This window comes from Eretmochelys imbricata, chromosome 13, assembly GCF_965152235.1.
Source record: "Eretmochelys imbricata isolate rEreImb1 chromosome 13, rEreImb1.hap1, whole genome shotgun sequence".
Lineage (NCBI taxonomy): Eukaryota > Metazoa > Chordata > Testudines > Cheloniidae > Eretmochelys > Eretmochelys imbricata.
The window spans coordinates 1,613,753-1,627,190 of NC_135584.1; the positions used below are offsets into that span (position 1 = coordinate 1,613,753).

General features: G+C 40.0%; 1 protein-coding gene across 1 annotated transcript in view; it reads left to right on the top strand.

Annotated features, from left to right (window-relative positions):
• RPRD1B (regulation of nuclear pre-mRNA domain containing 1B) overlaps positions 1-13,438 on the top strand; it is a 46,968-nt gene that overhangs the window by 18,177 nt on the left and 15,353 nt on the right. The window contains exons 4-6 of the mRNA XM_077831936.1: positions 1,415-1,527; positions 4,422-4,548; positions 5,922-6,097. Of these exons, the coding sequence (XP_077688062.1) occupies positions 1,415-1,527; positions 4,422-4,548; positions 5,922-6,097 (416 nt within the window). The remainder of the gene's footprint in view (positions 1-1,414; positions 1,528-4,421; positions 4,549-5,921; positions 6,098-13,438) is intronic.

A 13,438-nucleotide genomic window follows, 5' to 3' on the forward strand; every position in this document is an offset into this window, starting at 1 on the left:
ATACATGATTGCTTAGTTCTAATAGAGTTCATCTTGCTAATATATTCCTGTCACTCAACTGAGAGTTATTCAATTTCCTCCCCCCACCTAATGGTATCTGGAGATTTTATTTTTTTATTTTTATTTTAAAGGTCCTAATTCATACATTTCCATCAGTGAGGCATAGTTACCTGTCAGGAGCACCACATTCAAGCCCCAATCATAGATGTACCCACCCTTTGAACCCAGGTTGTAATATTTACTATGTTCCCTTTCTGTTAAAATGGCATCAGCTTGGCTCAGAAGGTGAGTGAAATTTCAGACTATGATGTCAAGTCCTCCATTAGTTCGTTTTCATAAAGACAGTTAGACTCAGGCCATATCCAACATTTTTATGGAAAGTGGTTTTGGATTTTCATATAAATCAATTTACACATTTTCCGTAAACCACATGATTCTTCTGCTGAGGTTAAACTCCACAAACTAGACCTCCTTAGGGCTATTCTCTTTATCTTTCCAGTACAAAGCCATTTCATAAAGCATCCAGGCTCTTTGTGCTTTTGTGATAAGTCTCAAGGGCAGGCTGTTTCTCTTAAAGATCTCTAAATGGGTTACAGACCGCGTAAGATTTTCCTACTCCATTAGATAAACTTCTTCCTTCTTGAGTCAGGGCACACTCTGCTAGGCTCCGTCAACCTCCATAGTTGCTTTAGGTGGCACACGCACACACACACACCCCCCTCCCCCCAATTTGAGACTTGTAAGGCAACTATATGGAGTTCGGTACATATGTTTATCTATTACTACTCCATTGTGACAGCTTCTATCTCAGATTCACGGTTTGGAAGGGCTCTCCTACTGTCATTATTTAGATCCCCTCAAGGTGGGCAGTAGAAGTGCTAACTGCTAGTCACTCATCTACAATGGAGTCTGCATAGACAAATGCTTGAAAAAAGAGGTTACTTAACTTTCAGTAACTGGAATTCTCGGAGATGGTTTTGTCCACACATCTTGTGACTTGCCTCTCTTGCCTGGATATTCTGTATTAGTGAAGAAATTAAGTGGTGGTTGGTTGGGGTGCTTTGTCCTTTATAGGGTGCATAAGAGCACACAGGTGAATGCACACCCCAAGGGACACTGCTGTCCAGAATATTCCAGGCTTGTGCGTACATCTGCTTTTGTTCATAGATCTCACTACAGTCTCAAAGAACTTCAGTTACTGTAAGTGATCATTCTTTTGCCCTTATGCTGCTGATCATTCTGAAAGTGATACATAGATTAGCCCTCTGTAAAGAACATTAAATTGTAGATTGACCCTCTGTAGAGATCATGAAAGCATCTGGTATAACTTTTGAAAATGTAGATAGTTAAGATTCTGTGAATGCACAAATGGCATCAGGCTTGAATGGCTTGTATTGAGACTGTGTGTCTACAGTTACAGAGGAGAAAAAGTCCTTGAAGCGGACGTTTCAGCAGATACAAGAGGAAGAAGATGAGGATTACCCTGGGAGCTACTCGCCCCAGGACCCCAGCACTGGGCCATTACTGGTATGTTTGGAGGGCTAAGGATCTGTGAAATTGTGAAAGGTGACCTCTTATAAAGACACAGCCACAAGGTGGAGCCATTAACAAGTAAAATGTAATTAATGGAGAAATACAATTTATGCTTGGGAAGCCAATGTGTAACAGAACAGTTTTATTAAACCCCTGGGTTGTCTGTTTTGTAGTGGGCAAGAGGAAGGGATAATAGATGCATTCTGGTGTGAATGCCATTCCAAAAGTTATCCTTAACAATAAAAACCTGGGTAGGTGTGACTTAATCTAGACCGAGCCAAGGCCCTTGCACTACTGCCAGTGTGTCTTGTTTTTTGTTTCCTTTTTTTTAAAGGAAAAAAAAGAAGATATATGTAAAAAGCTTTTTATATATTGACTCATGAACTCTCAAATCCAGTGCACGAACATTGACTCAAGAAATTTCATTTGGGTTTCAGGTAGAGTACAGCCTGACAAAGAAACCAACAGCAAGTTCTATATACCCTGTAGCTGCAAAAGATCAGCATTAAATAGATTTATATGGAGTTGGAAACTAAAGTCAGTTGAGAAGATTTGAACCTTTGTTTGAGACTGGCTGGAGTGTAGCGTTAATGAGACGGAGATAACAGAAATGAAATAGACACTATAATCAAAACTCTTCTCTTTAAGGCTACAATTGGCCTTTTGTTAAATCTGTGGCTATTTGAAGGAAGGTGAAGAGTTAAACAGTCTGCCAGATGGGTGGCGTAAATACTACCAAATTACATGAGCCGAGGAAATGAGAGCTTTTACTGCAGATCGCTTACAGCTTTTGGCTTGTTTTAACACACGTTTAATTTGTCACTTATTGGAAATCATTATGTAGCTTACAAGGAAGTATGTATGTCAAGCAGACAGTGAACATCTTCTGGTTCTTCAAACCAGCATAAACGTTGAAAGGGTGTGTGTTAAGAAATTTGTGTATTTTTATAACGAAAGTTTTGAATGTGTACCTAAAAAATTAATTACTGAAAGTGGAGGATAAAAATCAGCACTACAAAATTAGCCTAGCTAATGCCAGCAAAATCATCAAATCCTTGAATGCTTTTTAAAACAAAATAAAACTCAATATTTGAGGTTTTCCTGCTTAACGTCTTGCTCCTATTAATGCTATCACTCAGATTCTCCTTTTGACTAGGTTAGTAAAAGCAACGTGGGTATGGTCAGTTGCACTGGTGGGTCTTTCTCAGTGGCCATTCCACTTGCTGATTGTTAACATCAGAATGGCCATACTGGGTCAGACCAAAGGTCAGTCTGGCCGCAGTCGGCAGACAGGATACTGGGCTAATGCTAGGTGCCCCAGAGGGAATGAACAGAACAGGGAATCAAGTGATCCATCCCCTGTTGCCCATTCCTAGCTTCTGGTAAACAGAGGCTAGGGACATTATCCCTGTCATCCTGGCTAATAGCCATTGATGGACCTATCCTCCAGGAATTTATCTAATTCTTTTGGCCTTCACAATATCCTCTGTCAAGGAGTTCCACAGGTTGACTGTGTTGTGTAAAGAAATACTTCCTTGTTTGTTTTAAACCTGCTGCCTATTAATTTCATTTGGTGGCCCCTAGTTCTTGTGTATGAGAAGGAGTAAATAACTCTTCCTTATTTACTTTCTCCGCCCCAGTCATGATTTTGTAGACCTCTATCGTATCCTTCCTGAGTCATCTCTTTTACCAAGCTGAAAAGTCCTAGGCTTATTCATCTCTCCTCACACAGAAGCTGTTCCATACTCCTAATAATTTTAGGATGATTTCTGAACCTTTTCCAAGTCCAATATATCTTTTTTGAGATGGGGCGACCACATCAGCACACAGTATTCAAGATGTGGGTGTACCATAGATTTATATAGAGGTAATATATTTTCTGTCTTATCTATCCCTTTCTTCATGATTCCCAACATTGTTAGCTATTTTGACTGCTGCTGCACATTGAGTGGATGTTTTCAGAGAACTGTCCCCAGTGACTGTAAGATCTTTGAGTGGTAACAGCTAATTTAGACCCCATCATTTAATATATATAGTTTGGATGATGTTTTCCAATGTGCATTACTTTGCATTTATCAATGTTGAATTTCAGACCATTCTGTTGCCCAGTCACTCACTTTTATTGCAAAGAACTAAATAAAACTGGCAGAACAGGATTCATGAGTACAATATCAGTCAATTATATTGCAATTATATTCCCAAAGAATCAGTTGAGCTAGTGAAGGAATGGCAATGGCTTTAAAGTCTGCTTTAAAAGGGATGCTCTTTAGCTGGGGCCAAGTGAGTATGTGGTGCTTAACTAGGTGTTATTAAATAAACTAGACTTTCTGAACCTTTTGGATTTATAAAATGTGCCCTCTCCACATTATCCCAAGGTGCATGCACGCTGTTGGATAAATTTGCATGTAAATTTGCCTCTTGGTCAAGGCAAAATAAAAAACAATTCTCTAAGGCAAAATATTGAGATGAAAAGAAATAGACGAAATGCGGAAGTGAAATGTAAAGAATATTTTTATTCCTCTAATCTGCATAGTGTTGTCGTCCATCTTTTCAGACTTGTTTTTAAATGTCCTCTTCTCTTAATTGGATGAATGTCCACTGCAATATACCAGTTAAGATAATTGTATTGGACTTATGCAAAAGTCCATAGTTTTTTGGTTGTTTTAGAGTTTTGTGAATACTGTGGACAGCTACTTGCTGCAGTACTGAGTGTAAGGAGAAAGTAGGACACTAAAGAGCACTTTAAAAGGTAAGTGATTCAGCCTGTAGTGCAATGACAATAGCTAGAGAAAATGGCTTAGCAGTAGTCCTGTTTAGAACTTGGCAGTGCTGCAGTTACCTGCGACTCCATTTGAAAACTGTCTGTTTTTTGTCTTTCCATCCTGCAGACTGAGGACTTGATCAAAGCCCTGCAGGACCTGGAAAATGCAGCATCAGGAGATGCTACAGTGCGGCAGAAAATTGCCTCGCTGCCACAAGAAGTTCAAGATGTGTCACTGCTGGAGAAAATTACAGGTAAGAAGCTAGAAGATGAATGAAAATGAGCGTAGAGGGATTTGACTTTCAAGACTATAATGAGCAGGATGGATGCACCTCATGCCCTTTATGCCTGCTAGCTTTATAGCTCCCTAACAGTTAGCAGGTAAAAATCTTCTGGCATGCGGTTGGAGGTAAGATTTATATCTCTCCTTCCATTCCTTGGGCCCAAACCAAAATGTGTTTACAAGGATTTTTATACTTGGAGATCCTGTATTCACTGTCCTTTCCTCAACCAACTTCTGACGGCTTCATTTTGTAGTTCTGAAAAGAAACTAGAGCCAGAATATTCAAACTGGGGTGCTGAAAGTTAAGCATTAAATATATATTTATGTGTATTAAGTGGCCTGATTTCTCTCTCTTCTTCCCCACCTCCCGAGCTGAGTACCTGCATCTCCCTTTGACTGCAATAGGAAGTGGATGCTCAGATGTGCTGACCATGTATATGTGGGTGCATATAAATGTATGCACCCATGTTTGAACAATATTTGCTTAAGAGCCTGGGAGCACATGCAAACAGAATTGATTTTGACTCTTGCTTTTGAAAGTATTCCTAACTTTTAATTTTAGAATTCTATGAGGACGACCACTTATTCAACTCTTTGTAGTGTGTGCTCATCATGTCCAGCTGTGAGAAGGACAAGTGTGTATTTATGTGTAAGCTTGTGTTCTGTGTGTTGATAAATATTCACAGGCATAAGGTCCATCATACAGTGCACATCTTGCATAAATGCTAGGGCCCCATGAAGTGACAGAACACATTCTGTTAATGTAAGCTAATAGTCTAGTATAATAGCTCATAAAAGATCCACAGAAACAACTTCTAAGGGAGTGTGAGCACAGTTGTGGCGCTGCAGCTGTACCAGCATGGCTCTGTAGTGTAGATTCTTCCTTCAGCAACAGGAGGGGTTTTTCCCATCAGTGTAGTTAATCCTCCTCTCCAGGAGGCAGTAGTGTAGTTGAGAGAAAAAATCTTCTCTCAACCTAACTGCATCTACAGGGGGTTAGGTCAACCTAACTGTAGCACTCAGGGTATGAATTATTTTGCATTCCTGAGTGACGTAGCTAGGTTGAGCTAGTTTTTAAGTGTAGCTCAGACCTCACTGTTGGATCTGCAAGACTAAAAATATGACCATCTGGTTCTGTGTTTAAAATCTTCCGTTTTCAGGTTGTTAGTCTTAGCAATTTTTGGGTGCCCCTTAAATCTCTTGATTACAACTATTTTCTTTTAACCCCTGGATAACTCTTGTGAATAAAATGTTGTGCATGTGGTTGTTGGATTAGAGCCTTTTTTCAAAGCATAAAAGGGTTTTAGCTGAGTCCATGTACATTTTTACCACCTTTGCATGTAGACAAAGAGGCAGCAGAACGTCTTTCGAAAACGGTGGATGAAGCATGTTTGTTACTAGCCGAATATAATGGGCGGCTGGCAGCAGAGTTGGAAGACCGACGCCAGCTGGCACGCATGCTGATTGAGTACACCCAGAACCAGAAGGATGTATTGACAGAGAAAGAGAAAAAGTTAGAAGTGAGTACTGCTCAGAGCAATGCTGAAATCTTATCCTCCTACCAAACACACATACTTGCCTTCAAAATTTAAACATTTTTTTCTTTTAAATGAGAATGATGTAAGGTAATGTAGCAATTTAGTTCTCCCTGGAGCACTCTGCTGTTGAAAGAAAACAGGACTGAGGAAAAAATATTTTCTGTGAATAAATAAATTAAAAACCGTGAACTGCTGAACTCAGATGTCCAGCACAAAAGTAGATGGAGAAGGAAGCACTAGAACTTAAATATATTTTTTGAGAGAGACTGTTTTATCATCAAACACTTTTGATGTTCAGTCCAGGTTCACGTCAGGGTTTGTTCTTGAATGAAATCCCTACCCCCCCCCCCCCCCCCCCCAAAAAAAATCAAGTGTCCATGTTACTCCTTCCTGCAAATAACTGATGCTTTTTGTATATTTTGTGTGTAGTTGGTTGCTGCTTGTCTGGCTTGAAGGTCCTATTTGCTGAGCTGACTTGTCAAATGTGTGTTTTAGTACTGCCAACCCTGCTTAACCAAAAAATGGTGATGCTTTTAATTGGATTTATGTGCAGTGCTTACATGAAGGAACAGGTAGTGGTGATGTAGAAAGATGACAACTCAGACTTCATGCCGTAGCCAGCTTGAACTTGGAGGGCAAGAAACTGCTGTAAAAATAATACTGTCTGACTGGAACTCAGTAGTGACCAGAAACCCTAGAGTGAGTACATGGGGAACAGCAGACAGTCGTTTATCTGAAATGTTCTTCTTTCACTGAGGAAGTGTTTTCAGCACCATGTCGTAGGACTAATATGGCAGTTTAATTAATGATTCTGGTTGTATGTCACTTTGCCATCTGTTGAACTGCCCCTTGGCGACACATTATGGGCTTCCTCTACACTGTCGGATGCTGATTATTATGAGCAGCTGCTGTTGGGTGGGACATGAGTTACAGAGGACATAGTCTCCTAGAAGGAGACTGGATTATAGAGCATTTCAACCCTTTGTGTGCCCTCTTTCCATCACAACTTGTCTTCTGTCCTGGAATGTTAGGCAGTACTCTTAACTTGTACTCTGTTTTGGCCATGGGTTTTCCTCCTATGTCTATACATAGTAACTTGAGTACATACTGTACATTATCCATCCAGAGTTTAAAAATCATCTAGAAGATTTAGGACTGTTGCATTCAAAAAATCTAAAGATTGTTAGGCTTTAACTATCTATCTAGCAAATTTATTTAGTCTCCGGAAGCTGATTTGAGAGTTGAGTTTATGGTGGTTTTCCTATAGTTGGTTCATTTATAAAGCACTTTAGATATCATGAGTACAGAAGAAGCCATAAAAACGGCTTTCTGGCATCCGTTACTTTATTTACAGAAAATAACAATAGAAACCTTGGGTCAGATTCATCTTTCACTGAAGTCAGTGATAAAACTCCAGTTCAGTTCTGCAGGAAGGGGATTGTGAGCCCCTCCCATCTCTTAACTGCTTTAATGGCACCTACAGTAAAAAGCAGAATGCGTCAGCATGCATTTTAAAAATCCTAGATCTTGAATCAGCTTGAGTTGTCGTAAAACTAATTTGGAAACTTGTGCTATAGCAACTTTAGTCTAAAGTTTATAATAAACTAAATTATAAATGCTGTGGGTTTTGTTTGCTTTTGAAATGACACTTCTGATAAGGTCTCTTATGTGAAAGTTAGCAAACTGCTATAGGCCAAAATAATGAAAGTTCAAGCACTGAGCCTTCAAACAGGGAAGCTGGTATGTAATTTAATTCACATAAATAGTCCCATTGACTTCAGTGGGACTAGTCATATGCTTGACTTCAGCATTATGGACTAAACCTGTATTTTATTAAAAATGTCTCTTAATGGCATGAAATCTTTGTCAGTTCAGAACACAGTCGCCTCATTAACAATGAAAAATTAGACTTCTAGCATACTCTCACAGTATACCACCAGGCCAAAACTTAAAAAACCCCAGGAGTCTTAAATTAAGCACCTAAGTGTGGAATTTTCAAAAGCAGTTAAGTGACATAGAAGCACAAGTCACGTTGACGTTGTACTGCAAACCCTTTGGGGTATAGTCGACAAGCATTTCAGCTTTCCTGACTTGTGGAAGTTTAACATATTGGAGGATTTTGTTGGTTGCAAATGCAGCCCAGGCTATATGCTTATCAGTTTTGTGTTTGAGTTTCTGGTGTTCTCAAGTAACAATGTTAATGAGACCCTGGGTTTATCTCGTTCAGCATAGATGGGCGTTTTAAGTGTGTAATCCCTTAACAGAAAAAGTTGAAATTCTAATAGGATACTAAAGAAACAAGGACAAAACATCCACTCTAGAATTTAAGTCTATAAAATAAGAAGAAAGTAAAGAACTAGCAACATGTAAATACTCAGATTTAAATTAAAAAAATCATGATTATTTTTTTATCTATCCCGTTCTTAGTACTTCTCCATGACATGTTGTGCTCCATCATGATCTTTTTTTCCAAATATTTCAATTGCTAGCTGTATGTGTTTACAAAAACAAACCTGGCTTTCAGCTGAGATGCATTTAGAAGCAAAGTTCTGTTTTGAACTGTTTACTTCATTCACTTTTCTGGTCAAAGTGACTGAGAGGAGAGAGAGTAGGCTCTTTGTTGGTAATATGAACCAGGATTTCATTCTGTCGAGTCATGAAGTGCCAGTGTCTGATCAAAAATTGTAAATAATTGTGGATCTTCAAGGTACTGGGGTTGCACACACAAGTAACTCTTTCTCTGAGATAGTAATAAAAATAGCTAAGCCCCGTGTCTGAGAAGGGAACTTTTCTGTCTAAACACTGGAGTTCTTATTTAATTTAAACAGTCCAATACTACTGCCTTTCATCAACCATGGCAAATTCTACAAACATACATTTAGGCTGAGTGGGAGTATTTACTCATAGTAGGCTATTACTCAAGAGATTTTGAAAAGTCCAGGGTGCCAAGAGCTCTTACCGTCCTCAGTCACACACAATCCTTTCATCAAGACAGGATATATTAGAAAAGATGAGGTTGGACAAGTGAACTACAATTCATGAGTGAGCAGTGGCAAAGATTTGCATGAGTGAATTCAAAGGCTGCTATAGTACTAAGAAACCCACAAACTGATGGTTTGAGGGGAAAGGTGGTACTGGATGTTGAATCTGAGAGAAAAGACATCAGGGTCAGACATCTAGGGGAAGAGAATGTAGGCCCCACATGCTGTGGGACTGTCTCTTAAACAGTAACTGTGAAAAGGAGTTGGGGGTCATGGTTAGATAACCAGCTGAATAGTAGCTCTGAGTGCAGTGCTTCAGTGAAGAGTTAGTGAGGTTCTTGGAGGTGTAAACGCGAATATTAAATAGGAGTAGGGAGGTGGTATTACTTCGTCTTCAGCATTGGTGAGACCATTAGTTCCGTTGTCAATGCTTCCAAAAGAATGTTGGAAATGCTTCATGGAGCTACAAAAAAGATTCATGGTCTGAAAAACCTGCCAACAGAAATTGGTCCAATAAAAGCTATTACCTCACCCGCTTCGCTTTACAGTGAGTGAGTGTTTCTTAAATCTGTGTAGTTTACCAAAGAATAAGAGGTGACTTGATCACAGTTTGTATGTACATGGGGAGAAGATGTCTGATAGTAGAAGACTCTTTTTAATTTAAGAAAGGTTTAACAAGATCCATTGGCTAGAAGCTGAAGCTATACAAATGCGAACTGGAAATTATGCTCAAATATTTGAGGGTAGCATTGGAACAATTTACCAAGGGATGAGGTGGGTTTGCCATTACCTGGAGTTGTGGATTCCTTTCTGAAAAGATATGCTCTAGCTCAACCAGAACTTATGGGCTTGATGCAGGAATTACGGGGTGAAATTCTATGGTCTGTTTTATGCAGGAGGTCAGGTTACAGTATTGTAATGGTCCCTTCAGGCAGTAAAATCTATTAAATTAAGTAATGGACGCAAAGATCAGTATTTCAATACCTTAGCATGTATAAACATTCTTCTCGGAGAAGGTGGCTTCCTATTTCTGATGAATAGGTGACTCAAATCTAAGTTCCTTATCTTTTGGTACTGACACTTTTTTGACCACCTAAGATCCCACTGAAATGCTGATCAAATAAAAGCACATTGAGAATAAAAACTGTGCCAGAACCTGCAAAGTTAAATGTAACAGGCTAGCTATTGTGAAGCAAAGTGCACACTGTGCCTGTTGAAATAAATGACAATAGCTATCTAAGGGAAAAAAAGCAAATCAGTTATACTGTATAAAACTGGACACTGAGGACTATAGGGAAGATATTCAATGGAGGAGACAGCCTCCATGTTCAAGTTGCCAGATGATTGTAAAATGAAGGTAGCTGAATAGATGGAGCCACATAAGTGAAAGTACTACCAGAATATCTCCGATCCTATGGAAGAATGGATACCTCAAGTATATGTGATATCTGCAGTAGATCAGGACAAGGTGGAACAAAACAGCAGAATGACTCTTCTGCAAGAAGAGTCAGTCTAACCTGGGGGAGGGAGGAATTGTGTTCACGGCTGTAACTTTGATTTATAAAGTCAATACTATGGACTGTTCCTTCTTTTCCCCCCATTTGTCATCTCCGTATGCTTTTGGGTTTTTTGTTTGTTTTTGGTGTGCTCTTTGGGACAAGTTATGTTGCTGCTTATATCCAGGCCCCTATATATTCCATGATTCTGCAATCAAGAAATTTTTCTGCAGAATTCACCTGTTGCTGAACATTTGAGATCCATTATCTCCACTTTCAATTAAAAGTTTTGTGACCTTACAGTTGTGAAGATAACTTTTGACGATGTGACCTGAGTATAAACCAATAGCTGTCTGAGTCTGCCAAGAGCCTCAAAGAATAGTTCAGAGGTGTGAACTGCCCCCGTCATCTCACTTAATGTTCCATGGACTCTGTGATTGTGTGGCCATGGAATTTGCCATTTTCCCAAGCTACCCATGCCCTGCATGAACTTGCCTGTAGCTGCCACTTTCGCCACAATGGGGAATTATTTGGGTTACAGTGCATGCTCTCCTCACCATTCTGTAGAGCAAGAACTGGAGTCCTGTTCGGATCCAAGAAGCGTGTAGGCACAGATAGCTAGGCTGCCTAGTGACTAGAGCACTAGGTGAACCACTGAAGCAGACTACAAGTTCTCTCCGTCTCTGGCACACGCTGAGTGTAGTAACAAGTCTCTGAGCTGGACCACCGAGATAATGTAGTAATTGCTGCCATAGAACTGGGCTGTCTGGAGAATGCAGTGAAGAAATCAATCATTGACTAACTGTACATCAGTGAGTATTTCCAACTATGAGCTATTGGAGGTGGCGGGGAATAAAATAATGTTTGCAGCAGAGTTTGGTCCTGTTGTACCACAGAGCACACGTGAGCCATGACTATGTGCTGCTTATACAGTGTTCAGCACAGTGGGACCCTGGCCTGATTGGCACTTCTAGGCACTCCTGCAATATAAATGTTGAGTGAAATAGTAATAAAAAAAACTTATCTAGAGATCATGAAATTATTTCCATGTAATGTTGCTGTATTTTTCAGAGATGCATGCATTGCTACACTTCCACCTGGTAATGAAAATCAATAAAATATTTGAACAAAGGTTACTGTATGACTGGAAGTGTGCTTGTGTTCTTCTTAACCTGGCATCGTAGTAAAAGGTGAGCAGGAGGAGTAGTTTGTGGAGTATGAAATGCTGCCAAAAGCAGAAACAACATGCTTAGTAAATTGAAGGTGAATGATGCTGTGAGGGAAAGAAGGAACTGTATCTCCTTATTTAAAGAGTGGGAGAGGAAAAAGCCAACCTGCCAGCAGACCTGATCTACCAAATATAAGCTTTAGCTCTGAAAGGAGCTATCATTACCCTTCAGGTTCTGAGTAGTGCATTGTTTCTTTGAGAGAAACTTGTCTGCAAAGTCAAGTTTGTTGCTTTCTTGCTGTTGTGAAATGAGAGAGGGGAAACTGGTTCCTTGGTTCTGTCTGCTCTCCCCAGATTAGACTGTAGAGAATAGATATTCAGAAACCTGTGGGACATGAGAGAACCCACTTGAGACACAGCTTTGCTGTGTGACTCTAGAATTTTTGGTGTGTGTATGTGTGTGGTGTTTTTGTTTTATTAAGATGAATTCTTCTGTTGCACTGAAGAGCACAGAATCTGACAGATGGAGGCTGGTTCCCTCTCTGCTATATTGTCTACCTTTCTGCATGGGGGAAATTGCATGGCCTTTTTAAAGAAATACTCAAAATAACCTGTTTCAGAGTAACAGCCGTGTTAGTCTGTATTCGCAGAAAGAAAAGGAGTACTTGTGGCACCTTAGAGACTAACGAATTTATTTGAGCATGAGCTTTCGTGAGCTACAGCTCACTTCATCAGATGCATACCGTGGAAACTGCAGCAGACTCTATATATACACAGAGAATATGAAACAATACCTCCTCCCACCCCACTGTCCTGCTGGTAATAGCTTATCTAAAAGCCATTTCCAGCACAAATCCAGGTTTTCTCACCCTCCTGGATTTGTGCTGGAAATGGCTTTTAGATAAGCTATTACCAGCAGGACAGTGGGGTGGGAGGAGGTATTGTTTCATATTCTCTGTGTATATATAGAGTCTGCTGCAGTTTCCACGGTATGCATCTGATGAAGTGAGCTGTAGCTCACGAAAGCTCATGCTCAAATAAATTCGTTAGTCTCTAAGGTGCCACAAGTACTCCTTTTCTTTCTTCAAAATAACCTATAATCTATTCAAATGTTAACTTGGTGTCAGACCTCACCCACAACTTAGCTGAGAGTACTCTGTTCCTTCTTTACACTGAGTCTGCATGCCCCCTCTGCTCCATGAGATCTTTGGAGCCTTGAGATCAGAAGTAGGACCCTGAGGTGGGAAAGGTCACCTCTAAACTTTTTTGTTTGTAGCAACTACAGAGGAGCTTCTTTTCAAGGGAGAAAACTTTTAGGGCTTGATTCAAAGCCCCCTGAAGTTAATGGGTGTCTTTCAAGTTACTCTGGTCTCTGGATCAGGCCCTAAGTGTATCTAACTTCTCACCTACTGCTCAGCTGAGTTTGGATGAAAATTAAATATAAATTATGCACACTAAATATTTAGTTTCTTGTTCTTTTCCGGCTTGATTTGTACACATGCGTGTGGGCCTCCTTTATTGGGACCAAGTAACCTTTTCATTCCTGGGGTTGAGATGTTTCCTTATTAGGCTAAGTTGTCTCTTTTGCATGCAGCCAGGCTCTCTCGCAGTCATCTTTGTAGTAAGTCGGGTGTTACAGCTGATGTGGGGAACTCTTCCCCCAACGTTGTTTGACTGT